The sequence below is a fragment of the Castor canadensis genome, chromosome 4 (genome assembly GCF_047511655.1).
Source record: "Castor canadensis chromosome 4, mCasCan1.hap1v2, whole genome shotgun sequence".
Lineage (NCBI taxonomy): Eukaryota > Metazoa > Chordata > Mammalia > Rodentia > Castoridae > Castor > Castor canadensis.
Window position 1 is genome coordinate 142098578 of NC_133389.1, and position 17710 is coordinate 142116287.

Consider the following 17710-nt stretch of genomic DNA (forward strand, 5'->3'; position numbering starts at 1 on the left):
GTCTTGACCTCCCTGCCTGAGTTACCTAAAATTCTGGTAGGAATTGAGAAGCAACTAAAAAGGGAAAAGATTTTCAGAAGTCTAGCTGGGAGCTTTAGACTTGTAATCCTACAAGAAGGTAGAGCTCACAGATACTAAGTTCTCTCTAAGTTGATGGAGTATACAACTAACTGTCAAGGTCAATTGAAGGCAACTTCACTCCAAAGTAACTGTCCTAAAATTCTAAAAAACAATCACTTTTGGTATGTTCCAAAACTAGATGGGCCTAACTTGAACTTTGTCAAATGCAATTAAGATGCTTCTGAGAAGCAGAAGACTTATATACTAAAACAAAGCCTCCTTAAGAATAGTGACAACAACAGGATCTAACAAGTAAGTGGGTCCCCTGATAAACCACTTCACTATAGACCACAGTTTCCTTAATTTCAATACAAGAAGGAAGGCACAAATCAGTCGGCCATGGTCCTTTATCACTTTCATATGGAAAAAGTAATAATGTAACAAAAACATAGAACCAGAAAATGGACTTTCCCAATACCTCTAAAACAGGAAATTATGTATTCATTTCTCACTAGCTACATGAGGCCAAATAATGCATTTCATACCAACTGCACCAAGATTATACCATATTTTGAAAGCCTGTTTTTACCAATTCACAGAGAATAGTGGGTGAGTGACAGCACTGCAAGTGTTTGTGCAAGCACCTTCCACCTACAGTATGTCAAGAGCCAATATGAGGACAGGAGGTGTAGCTCAAGTGGTAGAGTACCTGCTTTGAAAGTGCAAAGCCCAGAGTTCAAACCCCAGTCCCACCAAAAAAAAAAAGAGCCAATCTGAGAACACAGCCCACCACCAGGAAGGAGTACAGGAGTATGCTGTGCTCTTTCTCATTAGGGCAGTGACTGCTTGCTACCCACTTACCTTCCTTTGGCCTTGAGTAATACTTTCCAAATGCATGATCTTTGTCAATATTTGGATACAGATACTTCAGGGGATTCTCTGGAATATTCTCAGCAGCCATAACTTTGTAATTGCGAATAATATCAGGGAAAGTAACAGCAGAAAGTTCTTTCTTCGTGTAGGGTTCAACTGCATGGAAGTCAGGCTCTAAAAAGAAGAAAAATGTAGTGAGGCCAAAATGACAAAGAGAGAAACAAAACTCTGCAGACTGCCTGGATTTGAGTAAGCCTAGTGAGAACTATGATCTAGGAGCTACCACACACTTAATGTACTGCTTTCTTTAATTCTAAGTAAATTTTAATTATGTCTTTAAAAGAGGAAAAACAAAGAAAGTCTTTCCTCTAGATAACAACTTATTTGTCCTTATTTGCTGATATTTATAAGTCTGGTCAAAATAGGTTGGTTAAATATCTTTAAACAAAACACAGCCTATCAGTGGTTAAATAACTTATTACTAATTGGATCATCTTGACTCAAGCCATAGGTTAAAGCTACTAAAACATAAGGTCACCTTTTGTTTTTCAAAAGAAAAACGGACTTTTTAAATTAAATGATTATATACAGAAAACAATTTTTGAAACAGCAAAAGATTCTATGCTAATTAGAATCTTTTTCCTCTAATCCATAATATAATGAGCCACAGTTCAATTCACTCCTGTTCTTATTCCCAGACTTAGTAAGTTAGGTCTTCTTCCTGACTTAACCAGAATCTCACTTTTGGGTATGCATGTTTCAGAGGCTGCTGCTCAGAGCTCTCTCTAGAACTTCTGACTATACTATATCCTAAATCTTTTTAGCTACTGCTGCCCTGCTTAAACTTTCCTGGTTGTCAAGCATTTTCTCTCTTTTTGGCTTGCTAGCTCCATCTCTCAGCTGCTTCAAAAAAAGAACTATCTGGGAAAAGAGAAAATGGGCAGGCTTCAACAAGTAGCCTAAACTAGGCTCTAATCCCAGCCCTCATGCTTTTTCATCAGAAGAAAAGGTAATTAGAAGAAAAGTATCCAATCTTTAAAAATATATCCACTGAAAATATAAAAGTCACTGGGATAAATCAGTTTTTCCCTCAGTCCTCTAAACAAAATATAAGCAACCATGAAAAGTAGTCATTTTAGCATTATCGTTTTTTCATCTGCTTTGTTCAGCTTTGTCTCCAGAAACTTGCTTTGTAGCACCAAGGTTTCTGGACTCATTTGATTAAATAGAATTCTAATATATAACAAACACATGTGCATCTGCTGTGCTTGAAGGCAGGGTGGGGGGTTGCAGCTCAATCCAACAGTCCCTGTATCCAGCCCGTGCTAATGGAGTGTGTGGACAAAATCAACAGGAAGTCTTCTCACAAAACCTGTCCTCACCCGGGCACTTTACTCTGGAATGAGCAAGTCTGGAATCTTGTACTGTGGGAAATGTGATCCCTTCCAAGAACTGGTTTCAGATTATACTGACTCATATCCTTGATCTGCAGATAACAAATCTGACAGAAAGGAAAAGAAAGAACCTGGCCTTAAAAAAAAAAATCATTTCCATAGTATGTTCCAGGCAGTAAATCACCAGCCTTCATGTAGTTTATTAAATCCCCTCTGGGGGGCTCAGTTAAGATAAACATAGGATCTGCAATTCATATTCAAAGCTCTTTATTCACATGGGCTGATCTACAGCAATGGAGAAGGATTCCAGACATGGGTGGTGCACCTGTATGTGTGCTCCAGTCACTTTCACTCACCGCCTCCATTCTGGGATCTCTCCACCCACGTGAACGTGATGGCCCCCTCTCGGGTGCTCTCACTGAACCTCAACAGGAATGTCCCTGGCTGCTGGTCCTTGAGCAGAGCGCGCTCTCGCTCCTTGCTGATAAAGCCCACGATGCACCTAGATATTGAGGAGATTGACAGAGGCACTTTGTAATTCAAACATGATTTTAATTTTTATGTTAATTTACAAACTAAGAAAAGTACTGCAACTTTACAAGAGAATATATGATAAAACAGTATAGACTATTTTAAAGTGCATTTAATTAGCACTTAAGGAAGCATTTCACTTACACATGTACATTCTCAATTAAAAAAGAAAACCAAAAATGAACATGGTATTTGTAGGATGCTACAGATGATCATTAAATATGTCCTGGACTAATGGACCTTTTATTGTCACTTGATCATTTTAAAGACCATGAAAATAGCTGGATTTATGCATCTCATATTGGAGAGGAAGACTCAGACAATAAATATATTTTCAGATTCTAGCACCTCTGATCAATGTAAGCTTTTAGTGAAATATCAGCTGATCCTGAGAGTGAATCAGATAGACACAATTTACCGACTTGGAAACGGTTTTTGTTTCTTTCCTAAGGCCAATATAGTAAGTAGGTGCTCAAAAAATTTTTGTTGAATGAATGAATGCATGACACTCAGAGGTTTTTGTTTTAATTAAGGTTTGCAAATATATATACATACATACTAAAAAGTATAAGTTTAATATTACAAAGTTCCACTCTCATAAAGCTTTGACAATATGAAAGTGTGCATATGCACACAAATTCTATCAAATAATGAAGCCTGATCAGGCTTTTCTCAGCCTTGCAGCAAGAAAGCATATTCTAAAAATGTGTTTCAAAACTACATCTCTCAGTGGCCCTTACCCATCATTCCAGAGAGAGAGCAGATGTTTTTTAATGAGTTCTAGGATGTTTTCGATCCACAGCCAGAAGGAAAAATTTTTATCATTAATATTTTCCTGTAAGCATAAAAATGCATACATTCAGAGCAAAGAAATCTAAAACAGTGACTGACCATACACCCCCTCCCACCCCTGGATTTAACTTGCAAAGATGCTCTAGCTCAGGCACAGTGATTTCTTGGCAGGGAATGCCTGGGTCTCTCTCTTATCAGCATTTAGACCTGGAGCTCTCCGTTTCCATGCAGGGCTCTACTTCCCTCCCCAAACAGTTGCAAACTAGCAAGGGATGACCTCCAGTGTGACTCAGGGAAACAAAAGCTGCCCTCACACAGTAAAGCCCAGGAGAGTGAGCTGGTCAGCTGGCTGGTGACCCCAACAGAGTCTAACTTTTCTCTCCTACAGGTCCTCTGCTTGAGCAGGCTCTGAAAAAGTCATTGGCCTGTCAGGCCATGCACACATTTCACGTGCTCATGGCCAAAACATTGCTGGGCAAATACTGGTGTGAGGGAACTGAAGACTCATTTCACATATGAAAGAATGTTATCACTCAGGCAGGTGCTTCCTGTCAGCCTCTGCTTGTAGACCAACCTCCTGCACAGAAGGAAAGTAAACAACTTGCCCTAGGGGCTCAATGGGCTAGAGATAAAAATGCCAAAATAAGCAAATAGTTAACTACCCCAGCCTCAACAGAAGGTGAAAAGAACTCAGAAGTTACCAAGCCTAGGCAGAACCCACCTTACAAAACCTGGTCCATGGAATAAGACCATCAAGGCCAGCATTAGGACCTAAACAAATAAAAAGAAGCTTTTTTGGCAAACAGAACTTGATTCTGATAATCTGGTTAGACTGATAGCTTTTATATTTGATCCTGAAGAAACGGACTAATTCCCCACAAAGGTATATTGTACGTACATGGCTGATATTCTCAGGTACACTGATGAATAATTATAATCCATATTAGGAAAAAACATAATTAAAATAGTCTAAAACATGTATATGTTGATTTGATTTTATTTAATTTTTTTAAAGACAAGGTCTTTCTGTGTAGCTCAGGCTGGCTTGTGATCCTCCTGCCTCTGCCTCCCAAGTTCTGGGACTACAGATGAGTGCCACCACACTTGGCTGTTGGTTTGATTTTAATGGCATGATGGAGTGGATGGCAGATTACTAGGCACCATGATTATGAGAGTTTTCAGGGAAAGTGGAAGCATCACAAAGCTTCACCATATGCTTCCTCCCTGTCAGCCCCTTTGCCTACTTCTCTAAGAAAATACAATTCTCTTAAATCCTTCTTCTTGTTACACACACGTCCCAACTGACTGTGTATGGCATTAAACCAAGGCCTCTCTGCAAAGCTCTCTAGAGAAGCTCCATTTGGTCCCTCCCTGTCTAGTTATGGTTTCCCACTGCTTCCTACAACTGCCTCAGTAGAGTCGCCTCTCCCAAAGACACTACAGAATTTTTCTGAAGCTCAAAATAAGACCAACATCATCCCTGGGTGATCATTTTAAGTGATACTTGACTTTATAAGTTTATTTTAGACATTACAGATTTCTCTCAGCTCTCCATTTGTGTCTATACTATATGCAGACCTGCCACACACAAGGCAAATCCAGACAAGAGCAGTCCATGGATCTTTAAAGACATGATTTAGATACTCCCATTCACTAAAAGATCTGACTTAGAGGCTAGTGGCCCATTGACATTAGCCACTGAAAGGGAATTACTGGTTGTTCTAGTTCTTACTTAGAGACAACTGCTTTCAGTCTATCAAAAGTGTATTCCTTTTGTAACAAACTTCACTACCAAAAGGAAAAAGGAAAAAGAGGAGCCGGGGAGCTGGGAATTACTGCCATGGTCTAGACTGCTTAATCAGGGAAAACTGCTAGTCAAAAGGGTACCCCTTGTGTAGATGGTAGGGTCTCCTGCTACCTGGGCCCACTTGATGCAAAAGCCTTAGGTTTATAAATCTAGAACCTTATTCCTACCATGTCAAGGATTTCCTTCCTTCCTCCCTTCCTCCCTCCCTCTCTTCTTCCCTTCCTTCCTCCTTTTCTCCCTCCCTCCCTTCCTCTCTCCCTCCGTTCCTTCCTTCCTTGTATCTCCACTGAGCTGTATCACCAGCCTTTTTTGTCGAAGGATAATAAGACCTCATCTTTCTTATCAAGAGAAAGCTATAAATAATGTATTTTACATAATCCAAAAACTTCCCCTTTCTCAGAAATGTTATTATAAAACAATGTCAGAAGGATTCATTTAACTCTTTTATCCGGTCTATATTTCTTTCTAAGGTGAGGTATGATTTGCCTTTAGCTACAATAAACTATAGCTTGAAAAACAGATTTTAACTCTCCTGCATTTAGCAAAATAGAGAACAAAGAGGGCTGAAAGAGCAAGTAGAGATATTTGAATGGATTTAAATTTTTGAATACACAAAAAGTTTATATGCTCATACCAAGAAGTTTCTCTCCCAACATGCTCAGCTGGTCCCCATTTAGACCTCTCTTGGTGACTGATGAAAACTGCCAACTCAGTACCTCTGAAAGCTGAGACCATCGTGCACATGGTGGGTTGAGGAAGAAGGACAGATTCTAGAAGAAAAACACCCAAATCTAGGGGTCATGGAAGTGCTGCCAGTTTACAAGTGAGGGACTACAAGATGAGCCCACTCCCAGGTTCAGTTCTGGCTTATATGACACACGTATTTTCAGTCAGTGAAAATTCTCAGAGTTAGTAGATTCACATTTGTGAACTTGTTTACTCACTAAAATTTATTTGGAACTCCAAAATCAATACTCGAGGTACCTTTGTGGTCATTTGAAGAACATGCTCATGCAAAGAATAACACTCAACATTTACATTCCCAAGTGAGGTGGAACAAATACACATTCTGGCTTTTTGTTCAGCTCTGATATTGCAAACAAGTGTCCTTTGTGCACTTGTTTAGTGCCATGGCACTAAAACATGTATATGTTAATTTGCTTTTATTTATTTAATTTTTTTAAAGACAAGGTCTTTTTGTGTAGCTCAGGCTGGCCTAGAACTTGTGATCCTCCTACCTCTGCCTCCCAAGTTCTGGGACTACCGGTGTGTGCCACCACACTTGATTTTTATTAGTGATTTAAGTGTTTAAAATGGTGCTCAAGTATACCACTAAAGTGCTATTCTGATGTTGCTATGCACAAGAACTCTGTGATGTACCTTAAGGAAAAAATTTGTGTGTTACATAAGCTTTGTTCAGACATGCATCACAGTGCTAGTGGCTGTAAGGTCAATATTAATGGATCATCAAATAATATTAGATAAGGTGCTTTTAAACACAAGTTATGTGTCAATGGGTTGACAAAAATGTTGTAATCAGAGGCTCACGGGAACCTAACCTTGTATTTCCCTCAGGAGCAATGATTCAGTATTTGCTAAATATGTGTTTCTGATGACTTTAAAGAACAGAAGTACTTTAAATAATGAGAATCAACTGTGATTAACCAGCAGTACAAATCCATGCTCTAAGAGTGTATCATAATAGAGATACTCATTTTTTAAAAAAAAGACTTCTTCTACAATAAAAGGTATTTAAAATCATTATGGAAGGAACTCCCATGGAAGGAACTCACTGATCCCATTTTAACACATGTACTTGCTTTATTTGTCCAGAATTACTCAAAGTCCTTAGCAATGCCACATGAGTTTGTCACTTCCTTCTTAACATCTGGCCATCAGGGCTATTTTGGAGAAGCAGCAGCTAAAATGTGGGGTCTTGGTTAACTCCTGGTACAAAAACAAAATGTGTTTTCCATACCCTGGGTTCTGCCACTAGCATGTTGTACCACAGAATGGAGGCCCAACCACTGGGGAGCTGGCTGACATTGGAGATCACCACGACAGGCAGAGACGTTGTCTAAAAGTTGACAAAGACCTTGAGATCATTAGAATCACAATCTATCACCTTCAGACAGTTGTTTAGCCTCAAAAATTAGCACTGGAGTATTTGTTATTTTGCATATATTTTACACTTAAAAATTAAAAATGTACAGCTATGTACTTTTGTTCACAGTTTATCCTTAATAGATCTTTCAGTTAAGAAATAAGTCCCAATGCTTAAGATAAAAAGTTTAAAATAGGCTATCTCAACTGAACACTTAGCTTAGAATTTGAAATTTAATTCAATTCTCTAGCTTCCTGGATCATTAAATTAATGTCAAGACAGTATTATCTTAAAAAATTATCTTTTTTAGCAACTGATAAATATCTCTACAATAAAACTTAAAAAATAAAAGTACATGTGGCCGTTAGAATTAAAATTAAATAGTTTTCTACCTTGGAATCCTGGAAGTCTTACCTCGAGGTCAATCACCAAGCCTGGCTGACACAACTGGGTTTCAAAACTAAGGGAGTGAAGTTCTTCAGTAACGATGAGAGGACCCTTAGATGAGAAAAAGAGAGAAAAAAAGAAAAAGAATGTAATAATTCATTCACTGATCTAGCAACTCTCAAAATCCAAACAGGTGGCAGAGATTTTGGGCCTAAGGGCTGTATCTTAGGAGACTGATAATCAATAACCTACCATAGATTTAATTATTCCAAGCTTCTCAGTGTTCTCTCAAAGTAACATGTCTGAAATTACTGCAAGGGTTAGTGATTCAGGAAGAGAAAAAAAATCAGTGGGGAAATAACAGCTTTTAATAGGTTTATTCACAAGCTAAGGCTTCTTTACCTGCCTGCTCACTGGGCAGACCTCAGACTTTGCAGGAGAGTAGAAAGTGCACATCTGTTTCAGGTGTGATTCTCTGCTGGAGAGGCTAACTCACATAAGCCTAGTTTTCAGTTTGGGTAGAACTGGATGATTTCAAAATGCCTTCATGTACACATTACTTCCTATAAGTATCAAACTGACTTAGAACTAGGGAGATGCAGCTACTAGACCCAGAAGCTCAAAAAGACAGTTAAGTTGCAAACCAGTGCTAGTTTTCTGCACTGTACCGGTCAGTGTTTGTCTCATTGTTCCAGTGCCCCCCACTGGTCATGATCTGGAATGACAGCATCCTATGCACACACAAAGGACAGAAAAAGGTTCCAGACAAAAACAACTCCAGACATTGTGTCCTTTGTCCATAGTTCATTTTTCAATGCACCACAAACACAACTCATTTAGGATCAGGTTATAAAAAGACAATGTTGTTAGGTCTGGATGCAGCAGCGGGAGCTCACTCTTTAGCATCAGTCATAGACAGGCCTCTCATGCCAGCTGACAGTAAGTCTCTATGCACCCTTAGCTAAATCCTGCAACCTCACTGTCACTCAATTTCCCCATCCAGAAGATGTAAAGACCCACAATGCCCTATCACACTGGACTGCCCGTCTGGGTCCAATGACATTGTGAGCAAAATTGTTTAACAACAATAAAGCAGGAAGGCAGAGCTTTTTTATTGTTATCACAGATATGTCAGATGCCTTTCTGTGCTGGGTCTGAGCCCCTCTGTGAGGCGTCCCCAGACCACTCGGGGCAATGACCTGCTCTCCTTGGATATACCTGCCTGGTTAGGGCCCACTCATAACCCAGAGACTCTCACCTCATTAGTTCTGTTGCCAGCATTTTTCTGTTCTTTCAGTTGCTATGAAACAAAAAACATCTTAGTAAATTACAAGTTAATCATCAAAGTTGATGTCTTTATTTACAAATCAGACCAAAGTCAAGATTAGAAAAAAGGATATGACAGTATATTTACAATGCAGAACAAGAGGCAAAATAGCCCTTGTCTGGGTCTGTGAGCCACGGTACCTCTCCTAGCAACCTGATGGGGTGTGGATAGCATGTGGTATGGAGAGATCCCAAGGAACTGCATCCTACTCCTTCCTCCATGCAGTGATTCCCAAGCACCTTCACTTTCATGCCCCCAGCTCAGGAGACAGCTTCTCTTCCTCCTCTCTTCCAGACTTGGCCCAGCGACTCTTGGTCAACTAAGCCTGCCCTCAAATGGACTTCAATCCCTGAAGTTTCAAGAAGCGATGTGCTCCCAAGTTGGAGCAAGGCTCTCACACAATATGTAGTTCCCTAGCCATGAGGTTTATAGGCTCACAAGATGGTCTCCAGTCATAAGGGTACTTTTAACCTCCCTTCAAGTTCAGCCCCAGCACTGGGAGCCTCAGAATACCTAGCAGCCCTTCCTTCACTTACAACAAACTGTTGGGGCCTCCTTCTCTGGGAATAGTGGTAGAGTCAGGCTGCTGCACACGTAGAGAGTGGGAGAAGAACAGTTAGGACAAGGGACCTTGATGATACTGCAGGAATCCACAGTATCTTGCCACAGAACATGAAAGTGGCAGGTGCAGATATAATTTATGTGCCACATGGTTTTATGAACGATTTTTCTGAGACAGCTATGGCCTCAAAGGAGTGTTTCTGAGATTAAGACTGACAGAAAACAATGAACAGTTGTGGGATAATGAGATACCAAGATGCCCCAAGTCTGGCAAGTTCAGTTGGCACCTTCCACAAGAAACACTGCCACAAAATGCTCCTCTGGTGTCAAAAGTCCTAACAGATCAGAGACAGGATCAAGAGGAAAACTGGTCTTCCTACCAGGTGTCGAAATTCGGCTGCCAGACTTCCATTGGTGGATTCCTCCATGTTCATCACTTTTGTATGTGTGCCCAAAATGTTAAACTTCCGAAATCTGTACAATGCAGGATAGAAATACTTAAAAGGCTTTACACTATTAGACAAACAAAATTGCAAAGTATAGTACAAAGTGTATCACATACCCTTTTACTGTATTTCTCTCATTCACATCTCTGCAAAAAAAACATACATGCAATCATATAAATGTATTTCAATTTTGAAGCAAGCTTTAACAGAAATATAAAAGTAAATATATATGCAACAGATAAAGAAAAAACCAAATCTGTCCCTGTGGGTAACAAAGTAAAAAAGGCACATTGAGGGTGGTAAGCCATCTTGTTCCTTACTGTAAAGTGTCTAAGTCAGGTCTAGTCCAGAACTAGGATCTAAGAGCAAAATGGGATGGGGCTGCCACATTGGGATCCACATGAGAGATTTTTGGGTCCCCATGTTCAGAAGAGTCAAGGGTGAATGCAGCAGGCTCCACATAGCAGTCCCCACTCAAATTCCTCTAACCTCACTCCAGACACAACCTCACAACTGGCCACAGAATCAGGTAGCCTGAATCTGTAGCTTTGTGTTTGATCAAGGGTCTCTCCTCTGGCACTGGCCTAGGACAGGGAGTGGTGTGCAAAGTCCAGCTGCTTTGAGACATGATGATTGCAACCTCATATGCACATTCTTTTGTTCATTTTAGTCTAAAAAAGCACAAGCATGTTGATAATAGGTTTCCAACCAGAAAGGGAGCCATGAATTTAAATTTGCTGGGATCATTTGTAATGATTCTGATAGTTCTGACTAGGAGCCTCTGCTCACATCAATGTCAGGAGCTAGTGCTCAGTCTTACATTCCCAGGAAGGCAAACTCCTTCCCTATATAGAGAGTTGTTGAACAGCTGGTCAATCAGCTCATTTAGTGGAGGAGTCCACATCTGGTTACCAAAATAGCATTTCAGTATATCTTATATAATATTAAAGATATCTTACTTATCAAACAAGACTTTGACTTTCAAATTATAATTCAGCTCTTGTAATTTCACCAACAGTCTAGAAAGAAAAATCAGCCATTAATTAAATTATTGACTATAATTTTATGCCAATTCCCCATCTACGAATATGTATATGAATCAATCCTCCTCTCCAGTTTTTTTGTCATTACAACGAAATTAACATATTTATATGTTACTTGAGTTTTCTTTTTAAGTGTATGTGTAGAATCAATTCTTAGCTATGTAATTGCTTAGGTAAAACCATAACATTAAATTATGATGGAACATAGCACTGATTTATATTCCTACCAAAACTCAGTGAAGATAGCTGCTTTATATACCCACAACAACATAGGGTTTTATCAAAATTTTTACCTTTGGCCAATTTATATGGGTAAAAAATAGTGAACATTACTTTTTATAAAACTTCTATCTAATTTTCTGTCCTATTGGAAGAAAATAAAAACTATCACCAATAATCATAAAAAGGAGGGTCACAATATAGCATCCCAAGGTAGTATGGAAAAATCAAAGATCTTAGCCCTATGCTAAGACTCTGTGAGTTTCTTTTTTTTTTTTTTTTTTTTCATTTTTCTTTTATTATTCATATGTGCATACAAGGCTTGGTTCATTTCTCCCCCCTGCCCCCACCCCCTCCCTTACCACCCACTCCGCCCCCTCCCGCTCCCCCCCTCAATACCCAGCAGAAACTATTTTGCCCTTATCTCTAATTTTGTTGTAGAGAGAGTATAAGCAATAATAGGAAGGAACAAGGGGTTTTGCTGGTTGAGATAAGGATAGCTATACAGGGCATTGACTCACATTGATTTCCTGTGTGTGGGTGTTACCTTCTAGGTTAATTCTTTTTGATCTAACCTTTTCTCTAGTTCCTGGTCCCCTTTTCCTATTGGCCTCAGTTGCTTTAAGGTATCTGCTTTAGTTTCTCTGCGTTAAGGGCAACAAATGCTAGCTAGTTTTTTAGGTGTCTTACCTATCCTCACCCCTCCCTTGTGTGCTCTCGCTTTTATCATGTGCTCATAGTCCAATCCCCTTGTTGTGTTGGCCCTTGATCTAATGTCCACATATGAGGGAGAACATACGATTTTTGGTCTTTTGAGCCAGGCTAACCTCACTCAGAATGATGTTCGCCAATTCCATCCATTTACCAGCGAATGATAACATTTCGTTCTTCTTCATGGCTGCATAAAATTCCATTGTGTATAGATACCACATTTTCTTAATCCATTCGTCAGTGCTGGGACATCTTGGCTGTTTCCATAACTTGGCTATTGTGAATAGTGCCGCAATAAACATAGATGTGCAGGTGCCTCTGGAGTAACAGTCTTTTGGGTATATCCCCAAGAGTGGTATTGCTGGATCAAATGGTAGATCGATGTCCATCTTTTTAAGTAGCCTCCAAATTTTTTTCCAGAGTGGTTGTACTAGTCTACATTCCCACCAACAGTGTAAAAGGGTTCCTTTTTCCCCGCATCCTCGCCAACACCTGTTGTTGGTGGTGTTGCTGATGATGGCTATTCTAACAGGGGTGAGGTGGAATCTTAGTGTGGTTTTAATTTGCATTTCCTTTATTGCTAGAGATGGTGAGCATTTTTTCATGTGTTTTCTGGCCATTTGAATTTCTTCTTTTGAGAAAGTTCTGTTTAGTTCACATGCCCATTTCTTTATTGGTTCATTAGTTTTGGGAGAATTTAGTTTTTTAAGTTCCCTGTATATTCTGGTTATCAGTCCTTTGTCTGATGTATAATTGGCAAATATTTTCTCCCACTCTGTGGGTGTTCTCTTCAGTTTAGAGACCATTTCTTTTGATGAACAGAAGCTTTTTAGTTTTATGAGGTCCCATTTATCTATGCTATCTCTTAGTTGCTGTGCTGCTGGGGTTTCATTGAGAAAGTTTTTACCTATACCTACTAACTCCAGAGTATTTCCTACTCTTTCTTGTATCAACTTAAGAGTTTGGGGTCTGATATTAAGATCCTTGATCCATTTTGAGTTAATCTTGGTATAGGGTGATATACATGGATCTAGTTTCAGTTTTTTGCAGACTGCTAACCAGTTTTCCCAGCAGTTTTTGTTGAAGAGGCTGCTATTTCTCCATCGTATATTTTTAGCTCCTTTGTCAAAGATAAGTTGCTCATAGTTGTGTGGCTTCATATCTGGATCCTCTATTCTGTTCCACTGGTCTTCATGTCTGTTTTTGTGCCAGTACCATGCTGTTTTTATTGTTATTGCTTTGTAATATAGTTTGAAGTCAGGTATTGTGATACCTCCTGCATTGTTCTTTTGACTGAGTATTGCCTTGGCTATTCGTGGCCTCTTGTGTTTCCATATAAATTTCACAGTAGATTTTTCAATCTCTTTAATGAATGTCATTGGAATTTTGATGGGAATTGCATTAAACATGTAGATTACTTTGGGGAGTATCGACATTTTTACTATGTTGATTCTACCAATCCATGAGCATGGGAGATCTCTCCACTTTCTATAGTCTTCCTCAATCTCTTTCTTCAGAAGTGTATAGTTTTCCTTGTAGAGGTCTTTCACATCTTTTGTTAGGTTTACACCTAGGTATTTGATTTTTTTTGAGGCTATTGTAAATGGAATTGTTTTCATACATTCTTTTTCCGTTTGCTCATTGTTAGTGTATAGAAATGCTAATGATTTTTCTATGTTGATTTTATATCCTGCTACTTTGCTATAGCTATTGATGATGTCTAGAAGCTTCTGAGTAGAGTTTTCTCTGTGAGTTTCTAATCTACCAGCTGGAGACCATGGCGTTGAGGGGACCCTCATGTCTCTAGTCAGCTCCATTCAGTCAAGCATGTGACGGGGTAAGATTTCTACTGCTCCTGTCAACTGTGAGTTCTGGATCCCACAGGTGCTTGTGTGTGGTTGCTGTTAACACTGCCTGCCAGAGGACCAGTACCTGGTTAAAAAAAAAAAAAAAAAAAAAGGACCAGGACCAACCCTGAAGGCAAGCCCAGCCCTTTAGGGTATAGTGGCTCATCTCCAGACCAATGGTTAAAAGCATGCAGCTGCTCACCAGAATAAGCAAAGTCATACGTGCTCACTTGGAAACATTTCTACCAAGGACAAAAGTGGGCTACTAACAATGTACATTGACCCTGGTCTTTAAAAATAAAATATTGTACATCATATATTTCGTGTGTGTGTGTATGTGTGAAATACATACACACACATACATGGGTTTAAATATTTGTGTGGACATGGACAAAATTATGAGAGGATAGATACCAGGCTGTTTACTGTGGAGGTCCACAGATATTTAGATCACAGACCACTTTGGAAATCTGATGAAAGTTATGAATTGACTCACCAGAAAAATGTACACATTGTAACCCTCATTCATATATGCTAGTTCAGTTTTAGGGTTATGACTCTATGCTCAAGAGGGGTGAAGCTACTGGAAACTTTAGTGTCTATCATTTACACTTCTGCAATCCTGAATTCCTTTTAACTATGAACATGTATTACAGTTATAATTGGAAAACACAGCAGCTCTCTCTGTGTATGCATATATATATATAAATATATGTATATATATATCTATGTATATATAGGCTATCCTTCTATTTTGAGCATATAAGACAAAATCTTATTTAATGTAAGAATTCACATTAAAATGACCTCTAAAAATTATTTCCTCTAGACCACCCTATATAACAATTCTAGAAAAGGAAATTAAGGGTGCAAACTACCCACTAGACAATGTATGGAATTATATCTTTATTACCTCAACTTTACAGTGAACTGTACTCCAGTCTTCAAGACCAGTGGCCTCTGAGGATGAGTTGGCATGCATGGCTGTCTTTCCACCACAAATGAGCTGTAAACAAATTAGCATTTGCAACATTGAGACAGTAAAAGATAAATGATTTTCCCTAAAGAGGAAATAGAGAACATAACCTGAAAAGAGTTTGACAAACTGAATGAACACAGTGATGTTTGCTAGTTAGTAAAGAAATCACAAAATACACTCAACAAAAGCAGAGTAATTGTAATGATCTGTGATACTACCCAATAGTGAAAACTCTGAGTTTGGCTATGATCATTTACAAATCTACATTAAGAATCAAATTTACACTAAAAAACTCCTGATAAATGTCCTTAAATTTTTCACACTCTAAAATGAAGGCATTTCTGTTCGGACATTAGCCACAGGGAGCCAAAGACATTTTCAGTATGCCAATTGCAATATGAACTCAACTGTTCCATTTAGTAACATTTATCTACTAAGTATGTTCAGGACACATACTGTGTTTATAAGTTACTGTGCTAGACCCTTCTGGGAAGAAAGCGTGACAAAGGTGCATCTCTGTCTTCCAGACCTTCCAATTTTCAACAAAGATAACAGAAACATACAAAAAATTATATGACAAAAAGTAAAGTGGGCAAAAAATGAAGAATTAATTCTGCAAGTCTGGAAGGGAGACTACATCTGTTTGGGAACTCTGGGAAGACAGAGAGGTACAGTTGTACAGCAAAAGGTCAAGTTTGCTTGGATATGGGGTATGCATCGATGCTAAGTGTGAAGTGGCTGCTGGGTACAGACTGTGGAAGTGTAGTCAGGAGTGTCCAACAGAGTGAGGGGCTCCACATGGCTGGCAGGGGTGAGGACTCTAACTCTGCCTTGGGACAGCATTTGGTCTCAGCGCCTAGGGTGGAAAGGCTGAGAAGGGGAATTGATTGGGAGGCTACTATATAAGAGTTCAGCAAAGGATTTGAGACCCTGAAACATGATGAAGCCACAATAGGGGAATGAGAAGACAAGGGTCCTGAGGTTAGACATGCTAAGTCTTTGCATAGACTGGTTAAGGAGCAGAAAGAGGAGTAAAAAGTTACTACACTTTCTAGACTAGACGACCGACAGAATGAATCCCATTAATATAAACAAGGCACTGAGGAAGAATGAACTCATATTAAAAAATTTATATGGCCTATTTAACCCTTTTAAATTATCTGAATTGCTATAAAATGTTTCTCTGAATGAAATAACCACAGAAGTGCAAATAAATCTCCTTGGGGTTACCTCTGAATGAGCTGCTGGAAGAGGGTAAAGGTACGATCCCATAACACCTGTTTCTTTTTTGTGATAGGGTCGTGGTCATAGGTGTACTTCTGTTCCAACTCCTCCAGCTTTTTAAGCTGTTGACGAACCTGCTGCAGACTCTCTGCGACCATGGTGAACCTGGGAAAGTACAAGAGAAGGTGACTTGGTGAGCAACAGTCCCAAAGCAGTTTGTATTAAAGAGAACCACAGAAATCAACAAGTTGTATGAGTAACACACTGCCTTACATTCTACCCTCCAAGAAGAAAAAGATGAATCAAAGCTTATGCTGGCATTGAAGGGCTTAGTTACTTGAAGACAAAAAAAAAATTAATGTGCAGTGAACAATTATAGTCTAGGTCAGAAGTCCTACACATTCCTGAGATCAACATGAAGAGAGATGGGCAGGGCAGGGTTTCCAGATGATATGTGACTTCAACTGATCTTTAAGTTACCTAGGACTGAAAAAGGACAGAGCAAAGAGGAGGACAGAGACAGGGGAAACAGTAAGGCAGATGCCTTCAGGTAATCCAAAAGGCAGTGAGGAGCCACTAGTTTTATGTCAAGACAGTGACATAAGTAAGTGGAATCTCAGCAAGACTGTCAGAGACAATGTGCAAAGGAAAGTGGGGGGAGCATCACGAAAGCTGGGGACGATGTAGGGAGGAGAGGCAAGGCTGGAGGGAGGAGGTGAGGAGGAAAGAATGAAGACTGCTGTTTCACTCAACTGAAACAAGAAAGCAATATTCTCATTCAGTCTTGACTACAAGTATGAGGCCAATGGGGAAACATAGCTCTTAGACTCTTCCTTCCTTAGTCAACTGCTAATGGTGACACAGCCTCTGAGTCAGGCATGCTGTGGAAGTGCCATTTTATTTGTCTGATAAATGGCAGTAAAAAATCTTTTAAAACCTTCTCCCCATTGAAAAACATCTACTTTCACTCCTTGAATCTAGTTCAAAGCATTGAGAGAGAGAAAGACAGAGAGAGAGAGAGAGAAAGGTCCTTTACTACAAAATGAGCAAGCAGGATGATAGTTGGGTAAATTCCTAAGGAGGTTCTGCAAAGCATCTCCCACATAGAAAAAATGCAATCCTCATATAGTATGGAAAACTGGATGCACTTATCACTGGAAGAGGCTCCTGTGGCTTAAGGCAAATGCTAGGGGACTCTAGATACCCAGGGCCTTCCTGGCCACCTAGAGGGCTTAGGGGGGTTGTTATCTCTCAAGGTACAAGGGGCACACTAAACTAGAAGCACTACTCTAACCTACAGCAAATTTGGGGTGTGTATACACAATTCACATAATAAAAAACAAATGGCTGAATATTAATATTGGCTTTAAAAAATCAGGAGTGTAATCTTGTAAAAATAACTCCA

General features: G+C 39.4%; 1 protein-coding gene across 1 annotated transcript in view; it reads right to left on the reverse strand.

Annotated features, from left to right (window-relative positions):
* Positions 1-17710, reverse strand: part of Stat1 (signal transducer and activator of transcription 1) — a 38443-nt gene that overhangs the window by 5836 nt on the left and 14897 nt on the right. Inside the window, exons 10-22 of the mRNA XM_020158146.2 lie at positions 16312-16470; positions 15016-15108; positions 11242-11301; positions 10399-10428; positions 10217-10310; positions 9207-9248; positions 7976-8059; positions 7436-7534; positions 6092-6227; positions 4372-4421; positions 3599-3693; positions 2684-2829; positions 922-1107 (exon numbers count right to left, since the gene is read on the reverse strand). Of these exons, the coding sequence (XP_020013735.1) occupies positions 922-1107; positions 2684-2829; positions 3599-3693; positions 4372-4421; positions 6092-6227; positions 7436-7534; positions 7976-8059; positions 9207-9248; positions 10217-10310; positions 10399-10428; positions 11242-11301; positions 15016-15108; positions 16312-16470 (1274 nt within the window). The remainder of the gene's footprint in view (positions 1-921; positions 1108-2683; positions 2830-3598; positions 3694-4371; positions 4422-6091; positions 6228-7435; positions 7535-7975; positions 8060-9206; positions 9249-10216; positions 10311-10398; positions 10429-11241; positions 11302-15015; positions 15109-16311; positions 16471-17710) is intronic.